Source organism: Corylus avellana, chromosome ca3 (assembly GCF_901000735.1).
Source record: "Corylus avellana chromosome ca3, CavTom2PMs-1.0".
Lineage (NCBI taxonomy): Eukaryota > Viridiplantae > Streptophyta > Magnoliopsida > Fagales > Betulaceae > Corylus > Corylus avellana.
In genome coordinates, this window is record NC_081543.1 from 24,680,502 (window position 1) to 24,705,223 (window position 24,722).

Below are 24,722 nucleotides of genomic sequence, written 5' to 3' on the forward strand. Positions count from 1 at the left end.
TTTTCACGGGGCATTATACCTTTTGGCCAAATGGGGGTGGCCAAACCACTCTTAAAGCCATGGGGTGGCTAAATGGGATGGCTAGGGAAGGAACCAGAATTTTAGATTAGGGGAGGGGGAAAAACTTATAAAAAAAAAATGAAAAATATTTTATGGGTTTAAAAAAAATAAAAAATTGGAGGGTTCAACCCATAATAAAGCATATAATTTAGAGCTATTTTTTAAATTTTAGGGGGAATAGTGCCAAGGGTTTTTCCTCCTCTAAAGTTGGCCGAAACAATCCCAAATATGCTCAACGGGGGTGCATGGCAGAACCACCCCATGGCCATTAGGGATGGTTTAACCACCCTGAATATTTATTACTTTCTTAATTTTTACATTGATGTTTGTATTTACATTTTTTTATTTGTGGGTGACACATGTCATAATATGATTGGATCTAATATGGCATTTTATATGACAATGAGCTAATTGCAAATCGATATAACTATACAAATTGATTTTGTATTTTTTCTTAGAAAAAAAAATGTGAATTTTCTAGCTAAAATTTAGATAAAAGATCTATCGATGCATAAGCCGGTGCTAATGTTCTAAGAGTTGTGAAAAAAAAATTAATTAATTAATTAAAAATTAAAAATAGTTATAGACAAACCAAAAACATACTTTTAGAATGATGAAAGTGTTTTAGATTTTGAGATTCCTTCTCTGTGTACGGCACATATATCTTTTATGGTTTCACCTTCTCTTGATCTCACTTTCTTTTTTATTTTTTCTTTTTTTAAGAGAAAGCAAAGATGCTTTTCAAATTGCAAAGATATCTCTGTTAATCTTTATTTAATGTCCTATTTTTAATTTTCCCTTAATTATACATTGACCAATATTGTAAATGCTTCTCTTGATATTCTATTGGTATTTATTTAATTCAATATTTTTCACTTAATCACACTCTGATAATTACTCTCCTTATGTTACTTGTAATGAAATTAATTATTCTTATGTCACTATTAATTAAAAAGTAATGTATTTTATGCATTTTTAATTTTTTTAGGGGTTTTTTTTAGTGTTATTTTTTTAAGAAGTTTATCTCTCAAGGGCCTTTTAATATTATTTTTTAAGAAACTTTATTTATAACAAGGCCTAAGCGACAGCCAATATTTCCTAAGCATTGAGCCGTCCTGCCTAGAACACGCTCCTGCAATAAAATAATAATAATAATAATAAGAATTAAAAAATAAAATAAAAAAAATAAAAAAAAAAATTCTAAGACATGAAAATGATTTTTTTGATTAGGGACACAACAGAATAATATTATCCCTCTAATATTATGGGTCCCCATTAGTTTAGTTTCTTGATAATTGTTTGATGGAGTCATAACATTGAATACTTTTTTTGGTCTGAGCCATAACCTAACATAAACTTCTTAAATATTTTGATAACCCCACATAATATACAGGGTTTTAGACCAATCGATATCTATGTTTGTTTGAAAATACATGTTTAGCCTGCAAAATTACGGGACAAACAAACTCTAAACATATATTAATTACATAAAAATTCTTAAATCTTTCAATAACCCTGGGTTTTAGACCAATCGATGTCAATATATGATCGATTGGTTAGAAATACACGTTTAGCCTGCAAAATTACGGGACAAATGCACTCGCTCGATATAACCTAACCTAACACATTAACCAAGTTTATCTATGGACGGTAATAATTAATATAACCAATGAAAATTCACATTTAAAATGAGGCCCAAACAACATTCTAACCTGACTTAATTACAACCCAAAATTAAACCAATTTTTTTTTTTTTTTTTTTTTTAAATATTGGTAAGAATCTTTCTAGTCAATGGACCCACCAATAACAGAGGCAAGAATCATTTTCCCATCGCCTACTTGCATATAAAAAAATGCAAAATCCTTCATTTCGGAAAAAAAAGAAGATAAAAATCGAAGGGTAAAATAAAGACTCATCCTTTTCACTGTTACGTGCACGTGTACGCAGTTTCTCACCGATTGCCTGCATTGGAAGCGCACCAAACAAGGTAGGCGCGACATGTGGCGAGCACACAGCAGATCAACAGGCCGCGTCCAATGTTGCTGAGAACAGGCAAATCCTATATAAATGAAGAACAACAACAATATTCATGTTCATGCAGACATGTCATATATACATAGTAATAAGATACTGTGCTCCGATCCATCGGGTCTCTGTCGATTTGAATAGGAATTACTGAATGATCATCAAGAGGGGGTTTGACAAAGAGGATGAATTGTTGACTTTACAGCAAATATATATACGTATGTGGGTCGATGATGATGATGATGATGATCGATGAAGATGGCATGTAAACCATGAGCTTTTTTTATTTGTTTTTTGGGTGGTCCTGCTAAACAGGAGATTCTCCTTTCTTTAATGGTTTTTTGGAACGTTAAATAGTTGGAGATTCTTGAGACACGCACCGGCATAGCTTCAGGCAATAGTAGAATTGAATCATCCATCCATCCATCCCACACCATATATTTCCTTCAATATTTCTTCTTCGTCGACCCAGCGAATCTTTCCTCCTCCTCATCATCTGTTAATACTTTTTTTAACCAAGCACATATATATATATACACACACATGGTATATATAGTGGAGATGCTCACCAAAGTGATAAGATTTACAAGAATTTCAACAAAGTAATGTGAGTTGCTTTCTCTTATTTAATTATCATCCTCCTCCATTCTGTTACTTACATATATATAGTTTCAGAGAATGAGTAGTACGTGTATATATATATAGATATATATACTTTTATTTTAGCAATTTTGCTTTGGGATAATTGGTTTTTTTTTATATTTTATTTTTGAACCCAATTAAGCTGATATATATATATACCCATTTGAAAATCAACAAAAGCTTCAAATATGTCAGTTTTTTTTTTCTTTCTTTCTTTCTTTCTTAAATGCACTTGTGATTGCAGTTAAAAGAACAAAAAAATTTGTTGACGATGTTTCTGGGACTCGGACAGATTGGGCATTTGGATACGTGTATGGAAATCGAAAGGAAGCTGATGATGAACATGGAGTACGGTGGAGCCGCCGCCTTCACGACGCCCCCCAACACGACGACGTACGGCAACTTCAGCACTACTACTACTACTACGACGACTGATCATCACGAGGCCGCCATGGAAATGGATTTCATGGACGAACTTCTCTTCGAAGGATGCTGGTTGGAGACGACTCGAGCTCTCGTCAACGACCCGTCACCCTATTATTTGCCCACTTTGGATTCCAACAACAACATCAACAACGTCCATCATCATCAGCAAATCTATCAGGAAGATCCAATGGTGGGAACTTCTTTTCCCGACCAATCCGAAAGCATTCTAGTTGACGGGACGGAGCTCGGGAGAAGATGGTGGATTGGGCCCAGAGCAAATCCCGGCCCTAGCTCCTCTGTCAAAGAGAGGCTAATGCTGGCCGTTGGATATTTGAGAGAATGTACGAAGAACATGAATGTGCTTCTTCAGCTATGGGTGCCAGCTGTGAGAAGAGGAGGAGGAGGAGGCAGCAGATATTTCCTCACCGCCACTCAAGACCAACAACCGTATTACCGAAATGTTTGTCGGGCGGCTTATCAGCTGGCGGTTGAGGAGGAGGAGGAGGAGGACATGGAGGAATCCGGCGGGTTACCGGGTCGGGTTTTCATGGGGAAGTTGCCTGATCAGTGTACCCCTCCTGATGTTCGTTTCTTCAAGAGAGAGGAATACCCACGTATGAACTACTCACAGCCGAACGATGTTCGTGGCTCTCTTGCTCTTCCTGTCTTCGAACGTGGCACTGGAACTTGCTTGGGTGTTGTTGAGATTGTTCCAGCCACTCAAAAGATCAACTATCGCCCCGAACTTGAACATGTCTGCCAAGCCCTCGAGGTAAAGCCGTCGTGTCGTATGAGAGTCTGTTAAATAGTATTAATAGCTTTGAAATTCAAAATTTTAAGCCAACTGGGTATTGAGGATTAATCTTCTAATGAGGAAGAGTTAAAAGGAAAAAAAAATTATAGTTAAAGATACAGTTAGAAGCCATGATTGCTCTGAGCTTCAACTGTGTTTACTTGTTCCTTAATGCATAATTAATGTATTGTGACATATTATGTTAAAAAAAAAAACAACTTTAAAAAACATCTAAATATATATATGCAATATCTGCATCGTGCGAGAATCTGCAGGCACCTTTACAGGGTTTAGTAAATGGATAGTAGGACAATATTGTGACATTATGCTCCTTCCATTGTCCACCCATTTGCACTGCTCAACTTTCTTTCATATATCTTTCAAAAAAAAAAAAAAACTTTCTTTCATATATAACAAATGTTAATTAGCCCTACCCTTCTTGTCTCTTTGAATATATATGGCTACTTTGTTGAATGAATTATGTTGCATTGACTTTCCCTTTTTTCCCAGGAATTTATTGTTAATTATGAAAAAGATAACCTTAATTTTCGATGCTTATGGCTAATTTGTTAATTCTATATACGTGTGAACGACATGGCCACTTCTTCAACTCATATTCTATATTATTCTTACAATTGTTTTTTATTTTAATTTGCAGGCTGTTGATCTTAGGAGTTCCCAATACTTCAGCCCTCCCGGTGTAAAGGTAAGACGACCATATCCTTTAACCAGAAGAAGGGTTATTTCCATTTCATTGTTAACTTTAAATCATGCCCATGAAATGATACGATCAATTTCATTCATAATATCATGTGTGCTTATTTTTATCAGGCTTCTCATGAGGAGTTGTACCATTTTGCACTGGCTGAGATAATAGAGGTTTTAGCATCAGTTTGCAAGACACACCGATTGCCTTTAGCCCTAACATGGGCGCCGTGTTACCAACAAGGCAAAGGAAGCTGCCCACAATACTCTAATGAGAATTATGCTCAGTGTGTTTCAACTGTGGACACTGCTTGCTTTGTGGCTGATGTAGACGTCTTCGGCTTCCACGAAGCATGCTCGGAGTACCACCTTTTTCGCGGCCAAGGCACCGTCGGGACTGCATTCACCACAGCAAAACCATGCTTTGCAAGTGACATAACCGCCTTCAGCAAGGCAGAATATCCCCTCTCTCACCATGCCAGGATGTTTGGATTGCGCGCCGCCGTCACAATCCCCCTCCGAAGCATCTACACCGGCTCGGCCGATTTTGTGTTGGAGTTTTTCTTGCCAAAGGATTGCCAAGACACAGAAGAACAAAAGCAGATGCTCAACTCATTGTCCATTGTATTACAGCAGGCTTGCAGGAGTTTACATGCTGTTATTGACAAAGAAGAGGAAGAAATCATATACCCTGTTAATAAGGAAGTGGTAGTTCCTTCAGATCATCTGAGAATTAACAAAGAGGAATCTCAGAAATCAGGATCTTCTCCCCAAAAAGATCAAGATCAGTCATCATGGATTGCTCATATGATGGAGGCTCAGCAGAAAGGGAAAGGTGTCTCAATCTCCTTGGAGTATCAAGAAGAAGAAGCAAACAAAGAATTCGAGGTGACAACCCATTGGGATAACATTAACACTCAGGGAGGATCACGAAATGGGCAGGCGTTTCCAGATTTTGGGCAACTTCAGCAAAGTTCTGAATCCAAAGGTAGTGTTGAGGGTGGTGGAGATTCTTATTCATACGGTAGCCGCCGCTCGTCGGGCGGTAGAAAATCAGGAGAGAAGAGGAGGACCAAGACAGAGAAGACTATCAGCTTGCCAGTTCTCCGGCAATACTTTGCAGGGAGCCTGAAAGATGCTGCTAAAAGTATTGGCGGTAGGAAACTATATATCCATTAAGACTAAAATCAATCACTAGTACTTTTTTTAGCATTAATTGAGGGGTTTGATTGAATCCTTTCATAGTGCAGCGTGAGAAAATTCTTCTGAAACTGGATTGATTCCTCCTAATTAATGTTTTTAAAAAGTACATGCACCTCATTCCCATTATTGCATATATTATATAGATATATATAGAAAGCTCAAGCCTGATTAGCAAGATAATCTCATGAAGTTTAATTTCCTCATTTCTTAGTATGTATCTTTGAAATCAATAGGAAATTATATTTGAGCTTTCCTTCAAGTCTATGCATCCCAATTTGTAGATGCTATGAATAACTAGGAGCAATACAAAATGATAATACAAGCTTCTTGTATCCCTTTCCATTGCATGTAAGCTCACATAAAAGCTATAGAAAGCTCATGGCAGCTTCTTTCATTTGCAGTGTGCCCGACAACTCTGAAAAGGATATGCAGGCAACATGGGATTACAAGATGGCCTTCTAGAAAGATCAAGAAGGTGGGCCACTCTCTCAGGAAACTCCAGCTTGTAATCGACTCAGTCCAAGGAGCTGAGGGAGCTATTCAAATTGGTTCTTTCTATTCAAACTTCCCTGAATTGAGCTCCCCGGGAACTAGCTCTTTCTCATCATTGAAAATGAGTGAAAACTCAAAGCAATCAAACACTATACCAGAGAGTTCTGGGTTATTTACTCCATCAAAATCCCCACCTTCTTCCTGCAGCCAGACTTCTGGCCCCAGCATCTTTTGTGCCACTGCAGCAAATCATCAGCAGCACACCACCACCACCATCAATGCTTTGAGTAGTGCAGATACTTTAATGAGAGAAAACCCAGGTGGGATTCTGCAGATGGCATGCAGTGAAGCAGACTTACATGCCTTGCATCAGCATCAACAGGAACCCAACCTTCTTCTCCACAACTCTACCTGCAGCCTTGACACTCTACCTGTCTTACCAGAAAGCAGCAGCCATAATTCAAGAGATGGTGGTGCTTTCAGAGTAAAAGCAACTTTTGGGGATGAAAAAATCCGGTTCAGCTTTCATCCCAACTGGACTTTTGGAGATTTACAGATGGAGATTGGAAGAAGATTCAATCTAGATGATATCAGTAGAATTGATCTCTAGTATTTGGATGATGATCGTGAGTGGGTTCTTTTGACATGTGATGCTGACTTTCAAGAGTGCATAGAAATATACAGAGCATCTCAAAGCCACACAATCAGGCTCTGCCTTCAGCATGCTTCTTCTAATCCAAATCTTGGGAGTCCCTTTGGTAGCAGTGGGCTGTCGTAATTTTTAGCTTCATGTTTTTTAGGCTCAGAAGTATCAAGTATATAAGCGGTTATTTTATTTCATGGATTCTGCTGCTTTGAGTTGTTAGAGCAGCAGCTGGAGACTCTGTTGATGATGATTACCAAACATTATTTTTCACTTCCCACTTCTATGTTTAGCTTTTTAAGCCTTTGGATCTAACTCTGAAGACCCATTGGTATTCTACGGCCAATAAATGAATTTTATGAGATTATTAGAAACACTCTACCCACTTGGGCTTCCCGGTTCCCACCAATCATCTTCTTAAATTAGAATATTCGTTTTGTTGGGGAAAAGTACATAAGAATCAAGATCTGCAAAATTCTTTATCCGAAATTTGAGGTAGGATATGAGAGAGCGAGTGCTCCGGGCAAGTAGATTCTGCAACCCTCAAGTTGTTCGGGCTCTCTAGCCCTCCTCTCATTTCCTATCTGAATTCTATAAAATTAGGCCTCGTTTGGTTCGCGGATTGTCTAGTCCATTGGAAAAGGATTAGCTACCACTGGGATTAGCTACCACTGGGAATAGATTAGCTAGTCCTATTCCTTTGTTTGGTTGTAACGCTGGAATAGACTACCTAATCCTATTCCTTCGTTTGGTACAGTGCAATATGTTGGTGAATGGAATTGTATTGTGATATTATTTCCTAAAATACCCTTATAATATAAATACAATTTATATTATTAAGGACTTTCATTCTTTTTTTTTTTTTTTTGAAACATAAACAATTTTACTATAATTTTTTTTTTTTTAGTTATGTCATGTATATATAATTTTATATATATATACACGCTTGAACAGGTATGAATAACCTGTGTTCAAGTGTGTGTGTATATATATCAGTGTGATTTTTAATTCAGTTATATATATATATATACACTGAGAAAGTATAGAGAAAGAGAGATGGAGAAACAGAATAATAATAAAAAAAAAAAAACCCTAAACAGAATCAAAGAGAAACGATACAGAGAATCAAAAGAAATAAAAAAACAGAAGAAAAATAAAAAAAACTCAGAAACGTTTTGGGTATATATATATACATACACACGCTTGAACAGGTATGAATAACCAGTGTTCAAGCGTGTGTGTATATATATATACGCTTGAACACAGGTTGTACGCTTGAACATAGGTTATATATATATATATATATAACTGAATTAAAAATCAAACTGAGAAAGTATAGAGAAAGAGAGATGGAGAAACAGGATAAAAAAAAAAAATTAATTAATTAATTAATTTTTTTTTATTTTTAAAAAAAGCCTAAACAGAATCAAAGAGAAACGATACAGAGAATCAAAAGAAAAAAAAAAAATAGAGAAACGTTACAGAGAAAAAAAAAATCCAAGAAATAGAGAGAATGAAATAACCAAGAAACAAAGAAGAGAAATCGAAGAGAAGAGAGGGGGAGAGAGATCGCTTGCGCAGAGAAGAGAGATCGTTGCTCTTTGAGAGATGGAGATCGTTTTGCAGAGTCTCCTTGAGAGACGTGGGTGCTAGAAGGGTGGGGTTTTTGTGGGCAATTTACACGATAATTTTAATCCCACAGGAAAGGATTAGCTAAGCCACTCGTTTTTGAGTGGCTTAGCTAACCCCGTGTATATAGGATTAGTAATCTCACAGGAATAGCCATTCCCAGGAATAGAGTGTTACCAAACAAAGGACTAGCTATACCTAGTGTTAGCTAGTCCAATCCAATGGTCTAACCGCGAACCAAACGGGGCCTAAGTGTGGTCCTAGCCGATTGAGCTACTTCTTGGGGACTTCTCTCCCGTTAGTTAAACTTGAAGTGTATTTTTGTCTTTGTTTTTTGTTTTTTTTTTTTTTTTTTTTTTTTTTTTCACGTTTTGAGGGGACAAAAATACCCCTCATGAACATGATAGGATCCTAATTCGATGAAATTGACTAAATAATCATTGGTAATTAATGAATCTACTAAATGAAGTTTTAACATTGTTTTTAATTTTGATGAAGGCTGTCATAGTGCCACATCAACACTAAAAATATTGTAACATGTGTCCCATATAGTAAAAAATATATTAAATTATAAACTATAAATATATAAAAAATTAATAATAATAATTAAGCCCAAATTAGATGAGGGGATGGCTGGCCTTGGGGTGGTTTGGCCCAGCCACACCCTATGGCCCACCCCATGGCCGACTTAGGGTTGTGGAACCACCTCCAATTTCACCCAAAGGGAATTTTTGAGTTTTTTATTATTACTTTATATATTTTTATTATATGTGACATGTATCGCAATATTATTATTGTTGGCGTGATATTATGACGGTTTCTGTTGAAATTTTATATGTAGTTTGGTGCATTGACCTATATATTTGTAAATTTTGCTTACCACGTAGAGTTTTTAGTCACTTTTTTGTACAGCCGCTCCGGGATTGGTCAGCAGAATGATTAGTTTTCACGTTACTTGTTAAGTTAATTATATGATTTCTTTAATGAAAAGTATATTCCTTTTACAAAACATTGTAAATAATTCGGCATCATCGAGATTAAAGCCTAACTTATCTTAAATTGACTGGCTTGTCAATGTCATGTTCCAATTAATTAATATAATTTTATGTTTATATATAAGTGATCCAACTAATTGAAACATATCACGAATTGGATATCTAATTAATGCAGATATTGCATATATATGAAGTAAATAGAAATATTAAACCTCGTAAAAGAAAATATTAAATGATCTTGAATTCATAAGCAAAGTCGTTCTTTAAAACTATGTCGATTCATACAAGGAACAAAGACATCAATAATTAGTCAAAAGTTGGGAAAATAAAAGATATTAGAATATGAATTAAATAATTAAATATATTTTAATAAATTTTTTTCTAAACTAAAAACATAAATAAATAGTAGAAAAAGTTTACTTGTTCACCCGACCGCCTCAATATATACCTAGGCGAGTGAGACCTTCTGCCTTTTTTTTTTCTTTTAGCCAATAATGAGAAGGCTACAAGAGGGGGCTTTTCCTATTTTTAATTCGAATGAAGAAAAAGAGAAGAAAAACAGTCGAGAATGTTTCCGAACACCGAAAGACAACATTCCAATCTTGAGATGCATGCACAAAATAAGCTTCATTGATGGTAGTAGAAGACGAGAGACGTTTGGCGGCAACATAGATAATATCATCATTAGAAAATCTAACAACCATAACCGCGACTAATAAATCTCCCTTAACCACAACAACAAAGCATCGCAGTGAAACATGCATCGAAACTGGGCGAAAAACAAAATCTCTACCCAATAATAATACAACACAAGAGTTTCCCATACAACATGCACCTTAAACAAATATTACGAGAATAATTTTTTTTTTTTAATAATCGGGGTATTTATTATAAAGTCACCTTTTCACACGATGGATCATTTTTTAAACATATTTACAGGAAAATCAATCTCTTTAATTGGCTCGCACGCTGCTCAAAGGGAAGTCAGTTACGGAGAAAGAGAAGAACTAGATGATCACTTCTATTTGTTAAAAAAAAAAAAAAAAGATGATCACTTCTATTATTAATGTACAATTATTAAATATTAAAAAAAAATATTTGTTTTATCATATTTACCAAAATATCCCCTTAGTTTTATGCAATTGCGTGGCTATATATGAAGTGCTCTGTATCTCAACCTGGTTGCATTATATAAGTCTTTGTTTGAGAGCTTTTCTCTCAACTCACAAGCACCGAAGCACGTCCATTTGTTTCCTGATTTGTCCTCGGAGTTGTTAAGAAATTACTCCACCGGAGTCCCGAAGTAAATGTAGTAGGCTGGTCGTCGGCGTTTTCTCGGAGGAATTAAGATCCAGGTGACACATCTCTATCTTTTCTCTTGGACTCGTTTGGATGCCGAGAAATCTCCTGGGAACATGGAAATGCAATATATAGTACTCCATGTGTCCAAGTTTTGGTTCTTTTCCCGTCGTTTCTCGGCAACCAAACGGGTCGTATACTGTTTGTTTCTTTTACTCTTTCCCAATGAAATTGAAGTGGGATTACCATAATTTATATCCTTTCTTGTATCTTTCAATTGGGCATGTCTGGAAAATTGAAAATTTCACGTCGTTTTTTGCATTGAGAGACGACATCACGGAGCTCCGGTAGGAGTACTACTTGTAAATTTAATGGGGCGTAGAGGGCATTTTCGTCCCCGGACCATGCAATTTCCGCAATGGTTCCGCTTTTGCTTACGTGTGATTCTGAGTCACGTACCCTCACAGTCATTGGTTGCCTTGTCGATCTGTTGACATTAGATTTTTCCCTTCGTATCGAAAATACAATAATGCCCCGATCCATGCAGAAAATTATGGCCCCATTAATGTAATTTAATGCTGGTTGTAGTTTCCACGCTGTGACACTTCTATTCAACATCGACAGTCTAGGTTTTCTCTGTTTAATATTAGCATTTAATTTTTTTCTTGGTCAAGAGTCTGACTCTTGTGCTTAAAGAAAGGGTGAAGCAAAATCGCACGGGTCGTGCTTAGCACGCCAATGCAATTTTTTTTTTTTTTTATTAAAATATTAAAAAAAAACTTTTCCTTCACGGCGTGCTTAGCACGCCGTGTAATCTGTATCACGGCTCAGAAAGAAAAAGAAAAATAGGTTTCGAATAGCTTTGGGAGATCTTGTTTGGTTGCTAAGAAAGACAAGAAAAATGAGGTCATTGGGTCAATAAAAGTGGCCACTAATTGTAAAGCTTAGGTTTTGGTTATGTTTGTTAATGTATTTTATGAAGCTTTTTCTGTTTTTAAATTTGAAGAAGTGTTCGGATAGTGTTTTTGGTTTTTCTTTTTAAAGTGTTTTACGTTTGAGTTGTTTGTTAATATTTTCATTTTGAGAAAGAGAAAAACAAATAGAGCCTTTATTTTGATAGGTTACTTGACAAGATATATATACTAGGAGATCGACAAACCATTTCAAATATAGTTTAAATTTTGTTTTGTTGTATTTAATGACGTTATTAAATGATATGATACCATATATCTTCCCTTAGATTTACCTACCAAACTACTTTTTGTTTTCTACGATATCTTCTTTTTGTTTTCTTGAATGAATAATAATAACTTCTCTTATCTTTTCTTTATACTATTTAAATATTCTTTAAATTAAAAGATAGAAAAAACAGAGAGAAAAAAGAAAGCCATTTAAATGTTCTTTCAAATAAATGATAGAGTAAAGAGAGTGTTCCTTGATTTAAGGATCACCAAGAGAGTGGATTTTTTTTTTTTTTTTTCCCTATATTTAAGAAAGAGTATTAATCCTTAGACGGACATGGATTCCTAAACAATCCAAGAATTAGAAATTGTTTCATATATTCTCTTTTTTGGTCGGCCTAAAATTGAGATGGCAACAAAAATCAAGCTGTGCCACGTGTCACGTACGCAACCATGTGCCACACCCAAATACGTGCCACATTGATCTTACCACCTCTGCACACTAATCATCTAGTGAATCTAGAAGAAAAGTGTTATTAATCTATACGATTTCTTTCTTTCTTTCCTTTTTTTTTTTTTTTCCACGTAATTTAATTAATTACAATACTCTTCAATCCTAATACAGATAGGATCGATGTTGAACTCTGATACAACTCTGATTCAATTTATTCTTTAAATACAGATACGACTTGTTCGATGTTTCTGTGCAAAGCGTTGAAGAACTGACCATATATATATATATATATATATATATATGAGACTATTTTTGTTCATGTTCTGAGAATTGGGTTTGATTAATTTGGTGCAGAAAAGAATAAAAAAATGGCTAGCAATGGTACAATTGCAACTAGTCCATGTCCAGCAGCCATGAAGGCAACATCTAATGGGATGTTCCAGGGGGATAATCCTCTTGATTTTGCACTCCCTCTTGTCATCTTGCAGATATGTCTTGTACTTGCACTCACCCGGATTCTTGCTTTTCTTTTGCGGCCATTGAGGCAGCCTCGCGTCATTGCTGAGATTATTGTAAGTTCTTTTCTTTGTTGTTTCTTTATATATATATGTGCTGCTTTTGTGTTCTTTATAATAATTAATAAGGATTTAGATACGTATCATGATCAACTTATAAGCAGTTCTTGCACGCTTTCCGTAAGTTTAATATATGTTGTTTTGATTTTCCGGCCACCTTTGCATCTTGATCAGTTCTGCCTCTATAATTGAGTGTTTTATACTGTCATTGTCTTTTTCTTTAATCGAAAGTTTTGGAAATGTTCTGCTCTTTGGCTGAACTCAAGCTATTAAGTTTTGATGTATGTTGTATCAGAATCAGTCTTCTTGGATTTGATTTCAAGAGAAACTCTTTAAAATATCATCATTTTGAGAGAGAGAGAGAGTATTGCAGAGTACTGTAAACTTTGAAGAACAGATGCAGTAGTATATGAGTTTTAATTTACAAGTGATAGTGTTTACTTTGATACCTAGTTAATGTAGATAAAATTAAGGGTTTAATTTAGTTATCTTAATACTTTTCAGAACTCTGGTGCTTGTTATGTCTCCAGCACTTCCAATCTTCATGTGTCTGTTATTTGTGACAAACTGGACTATACTTGAGATGTTGTTCTTGTTGAGGGAGGGCTTGTTTGAGATTGCGTTAAGGAGTTTAAAAAGTGTTTTTAGTACATAAAAAACTTTGTTTGACAAAAATTGGTATGTTTGGTAAAAAATACTTCTTTAACAACGTTTAGAAGGAAGTTTAAAAATGAAATTTGTATTGTGTTCCATAATGGAAGAAAGTTTCTTGTTGGCATTTGATTACAGCGATAGATGTCTAATAAAACTATACATATAATTGACTAAAATGTCTGCATTTTTTGGCAGGGTGGAATATTACTTGGCCCTTCAGCGCTAGGTCGCAACAAAAACTATCTAAATGCAATCTTTCCATCAAGAAGCCTCACAGTGTTGGATACATTAGCCAATCTTGGCCTGCTCTTCTTTTTATTCCTTGTAGGCCTAGAGTTAGATCCAAAGTCCCTCCGCAGGACAGGAAAGCAGGCTTTAAGCATAGCCATTGCAGGAATTAGCTTTCCCTTTGCATTAGGAATTGGAACATCATTTGTCCTCCGGGGAACAATTGCCAAAGGAGTAGATAGGGCCCCATTTCTTGTGTTCATGGGGGTGGCACTTTCTATCACTGCATTTCCTGTATTGGCCCGTATTTTGGCTGAACTCAAGCTACTGACTACTGATGTTGGCAGAATGGCCATGTCTGCTGCAGCAGTCAATGATGTGGCTGCATGGATTCTGCTTGCTCTTGCCATTTCCCTCTCCGGCACCGGCCGCTCTCCGTTGGTTTCGTTATGGGTGTTCTTGAGTGGGACTGCTTTTGTTCTCTGCTGCATAGTCTTTGTCCCCCCTATCTTTAATTGGATGGCGCGGCGTTGCCCCGAGGGTGAGCCTGTAAAAGAGTTGTATGTATGTGCTACTTTAGCCGGGGTTTTGGCGGCCGGGTTTGTGACTGATTCTATTGGAATTCATGCCCTCTTTGGTGCATTTGTGGTTGGAGTAATTATCCCAAAGGAAGGGCCTTTTGCAGGTGCTCTTGTGGAAAAAGTTGAGGATCTTGTAACTGGTCTTTTCCTTCCTTTGTACTTTGTCTCAAGCGGATTGAAAACCAATGTAGCCACTATTAAAGGGGCGCAGTCATGGGGTCTCCTTGTATTAGTCATTTGCACTGCCTGTTTTGGGAAGATTCTTGGTACTGTAGCAGTCTCCCTCCTCTGCAGAGTACCTGTTCATGAAGCTCTGGCTCTAGGGTTCCTAATGAATACCAAAGGCTTGGTGGAACTCATTGTCCTCAACATTGGCAAAGACAGAAAGGTAAAATCAGTTTTTGGCCTCCTAACATAACCTAACACATCAATGCCATTAAGTAATTTTATTTAGTAGATTTTTGTACCACTAACATACAACTCGATAATGTAGTAGTTAAAATTAGCCTTTAGATTAGGGCTTGTGTAGAAATATTGTTCAGTAGATTACTATATAACTAACATTGATTCAAAGGCTCTGATTTTCACTATCACGTCATCCTAATTATATGACAGTCGTATAGTAGTCAACTAGATTGCATTACTCTATTACGTGTAACTGGATTTGATGTAAGCCATGATCCTAATCATTTAGGCTGATTTTTGTTACAGGTATTGAATGATGAAACATTTGCCATCATGGTTCTTATGGCTATCTTCACAACCTTCATTACAACACCTCTAGTCATGGCAGTCTACAAGCCAGCTAAGAGAACAAGTAAAGCCACTCACATGCACAGAACAATTGAGAGAAATGACACAAAATCACAACTCCGGATTTTGACCTGTTTCCACAGCACAAGAAACATACCCGCCATGATTAATCTCATTGAGGCTTCACGTGGGATAGAGAAGAAGGAAGCACTCTGTGTCTATGCATTGCACCTCATGGAGCTAACCGAGAGGCCGTCTGCAATATTGATGGTTCACAAGGCAAGAAAGAATGGCTTGCCCTTTTGGAATAAGAGTCGTCAATCAGATTCCAATCAAGTTGTTGTTGCCTTTGAGGCCTTCCAGCGGCTCAGCCGAGTGTCGATTCGCCCAATGACAGCAATATCTTCATTGACAAATATATATGAGGACATATGCACGAGTGCTGAGAGGAAAGGAGCAGAAATCATAATTCTCCCATTCCACAAGCACCAGAGGTTCGATGGAGCACTCGAGACGGCTCGAACTGAGTTCCGTTGGGTCAACAGGAAGGTTCTTGAGCATGCGCCATGCTCTGTGGGGATCCTTGTCGACCGTGGACTTGGTGGAAGCACACAGGTTGCTGCAAGCAATGTTTCCCTAAACTTAACTGCCCTTTTCTTTGGCGGCTGCGATGATCGTGAAGCTGTTGCTTATGCGGCTCGGATGGCGGAGCATCCTGGTAATAGTTTGACAGTCATTCACTTCCTAGCAAGCCCTGAGATTGTAGGGGAAATTGTTGAAGTTGATGTTGGTGATGGTGATGGCTCCAACACTTCAGCAGCAACCAAAGATGAAATCTTTCTTGCTGATTTCAAGCAGAAGACTTTGAATGACAGCTCAATCAAATTTGAAGTGAGGTTTGTGAGAAATCCTGCAGAAACTATTGATGTGGTGAGGGAGGTTGGTCGATGCAATCTCCTTTTGGTTGGTCGGGTGCCTGAGGGTCAAGTGGCTGCATCTTTGAATGTTAAGACTGACTGCTCAGAGCTTGGACCAATAGGCAGCTTGTTGACTTCCCCGGACTTCTCAACTCCAGCATCAGTCCTGGTGGTGCAGCAATATCATAGCCAGAGATATTTTACTCCATTTTCTTCAAGGAGAGTGTTGCCTGAGGATGTCTCTGTGGTGCTGCAGCCTCCTGAGGAAGATTTAGAATCCAAGTGATTGGCTTTTTTTGGCCAAATAATGAATTTCATAGCTACTGTACAGCAAACAAATATATATAGATTACAATTTTTTTGGATTTCTTTGCATACTTAATTCTGTGATGATTAATTATTGTCTTCGACCAAAACGTTATCATTCATTAAATTGTCAGAGGTTATACTTCTGCAAGTCTCCTAGATATCTCATTTACTGTCTTTGGTCTTTTGGCCTTTAACAAGTCGTTTTCCTCAGGATGTTCCAAACATATTGACAAATAAATGGCTAATTCAAGAATTCTCCTCTCTTTGCAAGCATATTAATTCCATTTTGTATTCTCAATCAAATTTATGATAGGATTCCCTTTACAAAACTCCTATAAACTTTCCAACTATCACATATTTTGTAATTATATTTTTAGACTTTAAAAGTGATACTAGGGCCCACATACTACTACTGTGTGTAAAATAAAATACTTTTATATTTTCCTCTCCAAAATACCCTTAAATTTTTTTAAAAATAACTATTTGAAAAAATCTAAAATTATTAAAAAGAAAACTAAAAACACCAAAAAAGGTTAGCCCTTTTCATATGTGCCCTTAATTATTATTATTATTTTTTTTTTCAAATGGTTTTTTTTTAAAATATATATATATTTTTAATTTTATTTATTAATAACTTCAATGGTATTTTGGGAAGAAAAACCCAAAAGTGTCTAATTGACAAGTAATGATAGTATCTGGGGGCCTCAAAGTTACTTTTTAAAGTTTGGAGGTGTAAGTGTAAAAATGATAATAATTTAGGGAACTAAGTGTATTTCCTTAGTAAAAAAAAAAAGACCGCAAAATTATACATTTATTATGAGAAGAATATGAAATATATTTACATAGGGCGAATGAGGGAATGGGTCCTCTCAATTTATGTTCATAAGGGTAGAATTGTTATTTTACTTTATTTTTTTTTAGAACAATTCTACCCTTATAAAACAAGAGATTGACTCTTCTCAATTTTCTTTAAAATGGAGAGTATCCGGAAGAAGCTCATCTTACCCATCAAAGTTGGCGAGCTTCATAGCCGGCCCTTAAAGTCCGGTCGGTTATATCATCCTCCAATAGCCCCCTTGGACGATTAGCTTGTCAACTGCTATGAGTGCTTGGCATGTGACAATTGATGGATTACCAAAGTAGGGGCCTTGGAGGACCCATATCTCTTCCACAGATTCTCCAATTACTTTTTAGTGCATTCATTGTTCAGGAAGGACCCCAATCAAAATCAAATGGATGGTAGCCATCCAAATATAGCACTTTTGTTTTTTTTATACTTCCAAAAAAACGATTAACACTTTTTATGTCACATCAAAATAATTTTCTAAACAAAAAAATAAATCTACCAAACAGATCCTAACTCCAACTACATGTGGAGTTAGACGAGTAGTGTAAAAAAGGGACTCATGCGACTGTTTTCGCGGCTTCCGATTTTCAGGGATGACGTGCTCAGTCGTAAGTCACCATAACCAAAGCCTGAAATCTCAGTTCGTTGACTTTCAGATTTCAAAGCACACTTGGATTATTCAAATATGTTCTCTGATTTGGACTTTCAGACTTCAAAGCTCGCATAAGCACTTGGGCTCTTCAAGAAGCTCTGGTCCGGTTAACCGACGGTCGGTTCGGATCCATTCTGTCACCGGATTTGCAGCCATAACCAGGTAACGATCGCTGCATCGTATCTTTTTTAAATGGTTATCTGTTTTGTGGATTTGGGTTCTGATTCCTCTGCTTGTAGATTTGTGGAGAATGTTGTTGTTTGTGTCGGTTGTTGGACTGAATTTATTACAGGATCATAGAATCTGGAAAAGAAATCTACAGAGACAGGTTTTGTTTCTTTGGTAGTTAGGATTGTCAACTTGGACAAGGATCAGGGTTGACCATTGCTAAATGAAAATCTAGCATGAATTATGGCCTTCAGACATTTGATAATGAATTAGTGGAGCACTAATTGAAGTGGGTCACTTTTGTTAATAAGAGCCGTATGGAATCTGTAAATTATTGGACTTGTTTTCCTGTTTTCCTCCGGAATGAATTAGTGGAGCACTAGTTTATGTGGGTCAGTTTTGCCAATAAGGCCATATGGAATCTGTAAATTGTTGGAGTTGTTTTCCTGGTTTTTGATTTCTTTTATTTTATTTTTTTTGTTGAGGTTAAAAGTTGTGGAATTTGAGTTTGTTTGAAGTCAGGATCTTTATTGGAATCCTCCAGAAGGCTTTAGCTATACTGTACTAATGACTTAACATGGAAGAGAAAAGTGTATTTAATCTAAGCCAAGTAGGTCTAAAGCAGGCCAGAGTTGAGGTTGTAATTTCATTATTTATGGGGTTGGTTGGTATGCTTTTGCTTGTTGTCCAGCTCCTGAAGTGGAAATTTGCTGGGAGGTGAGTTCTCTGAACGTTGGTGCATGAACTGAGTCCACATTAACTACTTACATAAGTATTTTTTTTAATTTTAGTGCGTAGAATAAAGACATAACATTTAGAAAATTTAAATATCTTTTAAGCAGAGTCATTAGAAGTCATCATTAGATGATAGGTGGGTTTCCATTATACGTGTGTATGTATTTGTGTGTGTACGTGTGAGAGAGAGATCTGTAGGAAAGAGTTGTTTGGGATGATCTAGAGTATGTCAATGAGTTTGCTTTGGTGGTAAACAATGAGTCCATGCAACCCTAGTCCTTTATTTATTTATTTATTTTTTATGGGAAGCACCCGGTGGGACTTGAACCCACTACCTCACCCTTCACCTTGCTAAAAAGTGAGGAAGTATCATTTGATCTAAAAAGCTCATTGGTCAAACTCTAGTCGTAGCTTATGTAAAGATATCTCTCTTTGCAGGTTCTGAAGTGAAATTTGCTAACTTTTGTTTTTTGGGATTTTGTTTAGGCGAAATGGTTTCCACAGATGCCTGTCCAGCTCCAATGAAAGCTACATCAAATGGAATATTTCAGGGAGATGATCCTCTTCATTTTGCGCTGCCTCTTGCCATAGTGCAGATATGCTTGGTACTTGTAGTTACAAGGGGTCTTGCATTCCTCCTGAAGCCGTTAAGGCAGCCACGTGTTATTGCAGAGATTTTTGTAAGTTCATTTCTTCTTTCTATAGTTGCATAAATATAATCAAGTTTCAGTTTATGTTGCCTAATATGATATATTATTATGCATAAACTTTCACTTTTTCCACCAAGAAGAAAACTAAAGATCACTGCTTGGGTTCTGCACTCTTACATCTTTTGTTTCCCTTTTGTTGTAACATCTGAGGTACAAGAAACAAAGAAAAAAATCTTAAAAAACATTTAGGTTTAAAAGTTTATTTCTTTTTTCTTTTTTTTTTTCCTGGTGTAAAACTTGGAGTTTTTACACTATAATTTGGCTGCCACAAAATGGCATGGTGGTTGCTTTTGAAAAAACATATGAGAGAGAGAAAAAAAGAAGAAAGAGAATCACAGGTTTTTACTTGGGTTATAATTGTTTGTTGAGCCATGAGACCTACTCTGTGGTTTCACCAAAATGACATTTTTCACCTTTAAGATTACTCATCCAAACCGAAATAGATACCATTGCTTACTTTTTTAAACACAGGTGATTTTACACTAATGTCGCTATTTGGCAGGGAGGAATATTACTTGGGCCATCAGCACTGGGACGAAACAAAAGATACATGCACACTGTATTCCCGCCCAATAGTCTAACCGTGTTAGACACTCTAGCAAACCTTGGTCTGCTATTCTTCTTATTTCTGGCAGGACTAGAGTTAGATCCTAAATCTCTTCGTCGGACCGGAAGTAAAGCACTCGGCATTGCTATTGCAGGAATCACCCTTCCTTTTGCACTAGGAATTGGTTCCTCAGTTGTCCTCCGAGAAACAATATCTAAAGGTGTAAATGCAACTTCATTTCTTATCTTCATGGGCGTGGCCCTCTCCATAACGGCCTTCCCTGTCTTAGCTCGTATTCTGGCTGAGCTGAAACTTTTGACCACTGATGTTGGTAGAATTGCTATGTCAGCTGCGGCAGTGAACGATGTGGTTGCCTGGATTCTTCTTGCTCTTGCCATTTCCCTCTCTGGCTCTGACAAATCTCCCCTTGTCCCAATTTGGGTCTTCTTATGTGGCTGTGGTTTTGTTGTTATCGCTATTCTTGTTTTCCCTCCAATCTTCAAATGGATGGCCCAGAGGTGCCATGAAGGTGAGCCGGTAGACGAGATATACATTTGTGCTACATTAGCTGCTGTTCTGGCTGCTGGACTTGTTACTGATGCTATTGGAATTCATGCCATGTTTGGTGCTTTTGTGATTGGAGTTCTTGTTCCAAAGGATGGGTCATTTGCAGGCGCTCTTGTGGAAAAAGTAGAGGATCTTGTATCTGGTCTCTTCCTGCCATTGTACTTTGTTTCAAGTGGATTGAAGACTGATATAGCCACAATTCAGGGGCTCCAATCATGGGGTCTTCTAGCTTTAGTTATATTTACTGCTTGCTTTGGGAAGATATTTGGCACTCTTGTGGTGTCCCTTCTTTGCAAAGTGCCTCTCCGTGAGGCTTTTGCACTGGGTTTCCTAATGAACAGCAAAGGATTGGTTGAACTCATTGTTCTCAATATAGGTAAAGATAGAAAGGTAATGCAAGTATCATTTCTGTAAATGATGAGGATTAAAAACTTTATTAGATAATAATGTTTTGCTGTTTCCATTTGCAGGTATTGAATGACCAGACTTTTGCCATAATGGTTCTAATGGCTCTGTTTACCACCTTCATCACTACCCCTCTTGTCCTTGCCGTGTATGGGCCATCAAAAAGGGTAAGAATAGATGATTACAAGAATAGAACAATTGAAAGGAAAAATCCAAATACCCAACTTAGGATTTTGGCCTGTTACCACAGTGCAAGAAACATTCCATCTATGGTTAACCTCCTTGAGGCCTCAAGGGGGTCTGAGAAGCATGAAGGACTTTGTGTGTATGCAATGCACCTCATGGAGCTCTCTGAGAGGTCCTCAGCTATATTAATGGTACACAAGGCAAGAAAAAATGGGTTGCCCTTCTGGAATAAGGGCCAGCGATCAGATTCTGACCATTTTGTTGTGGGGTTTGAAGCTTACAGGCAACTGAGTCGTGTGTCTATCCGGCCAATGAGAGCAATCTCATCAATTTCTGGCATGCATGAGGACATATGTTCCACTGCTGAGACGAAGAGAGCTGCAATCATAATTGTTCCATACCATAAGCACCACAGGGTTGATGGTTCTCTAGAAACGACGCGAAATGATTTCCGCACGGTTAATCGTAAGGTTCTTGAGCATGCACAATGTTCAGTAGGAATTTTAGTAGATCGTGGGCTTGGTGGAACCACACATGTAGCGGCAAGTAATGTTTCTTATTTCATTACGGTCCTCTTCTTTGGAGGCTGTGATGACCGTGAAGCCCTTGCTTATGGGGCTCGCGTGGCGGAGCACCCTGGTATAAGACTAATGCTTATTCATTTCATATTGGAACCTGAAAGCCTGGGGGAGATTGTCAGAGTAAATATGGATGAGAGTTCTCGCACCAGAGGGTCAGCAGATGAGGAATTCCTCACTTCATTCAAGCAGAACATGGTCAAGGATAACTCCCTATATGAGGAGAGGGTAGTCAGAAATGCTGCAGATACAATTGCTGTGCTCCGTGAGGTAAACCACTGCAATCTGTTTTTGGTGGGTCGAATGCCTGAAGGTGCAGTAGCCTTAGGTTTAAGCAGGAGGAGCGAATGCCCAGAACTGGGGCCTGTAGGAAGTTTGTTGACATCACCTGAGTTCTCAACAACAGCATCAGTTTTGGTTGTCCAACAATATAATAGTAGGGTATCTCCAAATTTGGTCCAATGGATGGGGCCGGAATCACCTTTAAGGGCTCAGGACCAAGTTAATTGAGGTGTAGAATGTAATTGAATGCTGTCAGATTATGTTCTCTTCTTAGGTTATGATACTCGTGTTTTAGATAATTCATTGGTCATTTGTTGAAAATCTCATACGTTCTATTGAAGAAGAGTAAAGAATAAATAAATTCATGTATCAATTTTATTTTCTTGTCCTTTTTGATTATTCTGTTCAAAATAGCATATGTTATAGATTTTGCTCTAAACACTTGGGATAACTGAAATGAGTACTTAGTGCTGAACTACCTATCTTTTCCTGAGGAGGTTCTAAAATTTTAAACAAACAGAAGGAAAGAAACGCACACAAACTGTATGATGAAATGCCTCAACGAATCTACGGAATCATGTGAGGCTCTGTTGAATTTATACATCAAGTGTTTACAAGGGTATGACTCTGTACAATTGATAAGCTTTACAAAATACACAGTTAGTTAGTGGGACTTTAAAAAGTTCAATTTAAAAATAGCTATTTAAAATGTGCGAGTTGAAAAAGTGTCTTCTAAAAATGCAGGTAAGCGTAGTCAGAGCACAAGAATCTCGAAAGGATTTACACACTTCAGCAAATCAGTTTCCTACAATGGTGGTTCACTCAAACGTTTCAAGTCCAAGCGATAAAGTTGCATCTATTTGTATTACTTGACATCACAGTTGTTTATTTAATTTATTAATTAGCAGCTCTTCATAGGGGTGAAAATGCGGGTGAATAATAACCGCCCGTATGTGTTATCCGCATATGCGGATGCGGTTAGCAAATACTACAATCCGCATATGCGGATGTGAATAACGGTTTTAGAGTATGCAAATGTAGTGATGTGGTTAATAATCGGATCCTGTAATAGGTATATTAGATTAGTGACACGTAGCAACTGTTTGAGAAAACCACGTGGCAAAGGAATGGTTACAGCAGGAAGTAGTCAATTAAGCTACGTTTTGCTTGCTTGTAATAAACAGTTGTAACCGAGTGTGGTTAGCAATTCTGTTAGGAAAGCTGTTAAGTAGTTGGGCAAGAAATGTAAGTATAAAAGGTTGAACTTAGAAGGAAGCCTTTTCAAATTTGTAGAATGTTCATTGTGAACTTTGGAGGTATAAGCATCTCGAAATGCTTAGTTTTCTATAAACAATTTCCATTTTCATCAATTCATCATTCATCTTGTTCCTTTTCCATCCATTTCAGTCCATTACAGTGTGTTAGAAGTACAACACTGTTACACATCCACATACTCTTTATATAAATATATATATAAGCTTCAAATTCAAGGACTGAAAAATCTCTTTCTTTTGCTTAGAAGTTCGTTAGCAATGAATGTTATTATTTTGTCATATTTTACTTACAATTCAATTGTCACTACATTTTACATTTAATTGATTCATGATTTGTATGTGTAAGATTACTGATTTGGATTCATAGTGTGCCGTAGATTTGTTGCCATCACTTATGAATGTGTTACATTGAGACATAATTCATGTTTATTATATGTTTTGAATTTCGGTCCTCCTCCTCCTTTTTTTATTTTTTTGGGATTTAAAATTTATGGCAAAGTGATTAGCAATTGTAATATGAATAACAGTTGTTAACTATAGATAATGCATTTTTTGTATTTACTAGAAGTAGGAGGAATTACAACTTCAAGGTCCAAAACGCTTATTAATAATGGATAATAGCCGCATTTAATAACCACAATCACTGCACGCAAATGTGGATAGTAATTACATGATACAGATACCTAAAACTGATAATTACATTATACCTGAGAGAAACCCTAAGCCCCCCTCCAGAGCGCCGCCACCTCAGGGGAGGAGGGATGCCCGTTGCCTGCATCCTTCCTCCCTTCTTTGCTTTCCGGTTTTTGTTTTAGGCTTGTTTCTGTCTTTGGTGTTTTCTGTTCTGTTGTGCTTGTGTTCTCTCTCGGTGGGTACTACTTTTGGGGGTTTTCACTCAAACTCTCCTCCTCCCTGCTTGTTTGTGTGTGCCGCCGATCTCCTCTGCGCCTGCTTCGCTGCTCACCGCTCGTTGTCGGATCTTTTCACGCGCCCCTCCCGCTCCAAGCTTTTTGTGTCACCTTCCACGGTGGTTTCCAGCCAGCTCGCGATCGGCCTCCTCTGGCTGCCGTGACCTGCTTTGAGTGTTTTTCGCGTTTATTTCCCTATATTGTTGTTTTTCTGTTTTGTATTTCCTTTGAGTTCTCCTGTATTTGATTTTCTTTGCTGTAATTTCTTTTCCTGCATTAGTTTTATTGTTCCCTTTAT

The 24,722-nt window shown here is 37.2% G+C and overlaps 2 protein-coding genes and 1 pseudogene across 2 annotated transcripts; all 3 read left to right on the forward strand.

Moving 5' to 3' along the window:
- The first annotated feature begins 2,999 nt into the window (after nucleotides 1-2,999).
- LOC132174309 (protein NLP2-like) lies at nucleotides 3,000-7,125 on the forward strand (annotated as a pseudogene).
- Nucleotides 7,126-10,830: 3,705 nt separating this feature from the next.
- Nucleotides 10,831-16,686, forward strand: LOC132175232 (cation/H(+) antiporter 18-like). The gene is made up of 4 exons (XM_059587101.1): nucleotides 10,831-10,969; nucleotides 12,903-13,120; nucleotides 13,973-14,974; nucleotides 15,298-16,686. Exons 2-4 carry the CDS (start codon nucleotides 12,917-12,919, stop codon nucleotides 16,540-16,542), a joined length of 2,451 nt encoding a protein of 816 aa, XP_059443084.1. The 5' UTR covers nucleotides 10,831-10,969; nucleotides 12,903-12,916; the 3' UTR covers nucleotides 16,543-16,686.
- A 1,213-nt stretch (nucleotides 16,687-17,899) lies between these two features.
- On the forward strand, nucleotides 17,900-22,624 carry LOC132176148 (cation/H(+) antiporter 18-like). Its single transcript, XM_059588277.1, has 5 exons — nucleotides 17,900-18,020; nucleotides 18,122-18,226; nucleotides 19,454-19,647; nucleotides 20,180-21,181; nucleotides 21,262-22,624. Exons 3-5 carry the CDS (start codon nucleotides 19,459-19,461, stop codon nucleotides 22,468-22,470), a joined length of 2,400 nt encoding a protein of 799 aa, XP_059444260.1. The 5' UTR covers nucleotides 17,900-18,020; nucleotides 18,122-18,226; nucleotides 19,454-19,458; the 3' UTR covers nucleotides 22,471-22,624.
- The last annotated feature ends 2,098 nt before the right edge of the window (nucleotides 22,625-24,722 follow it).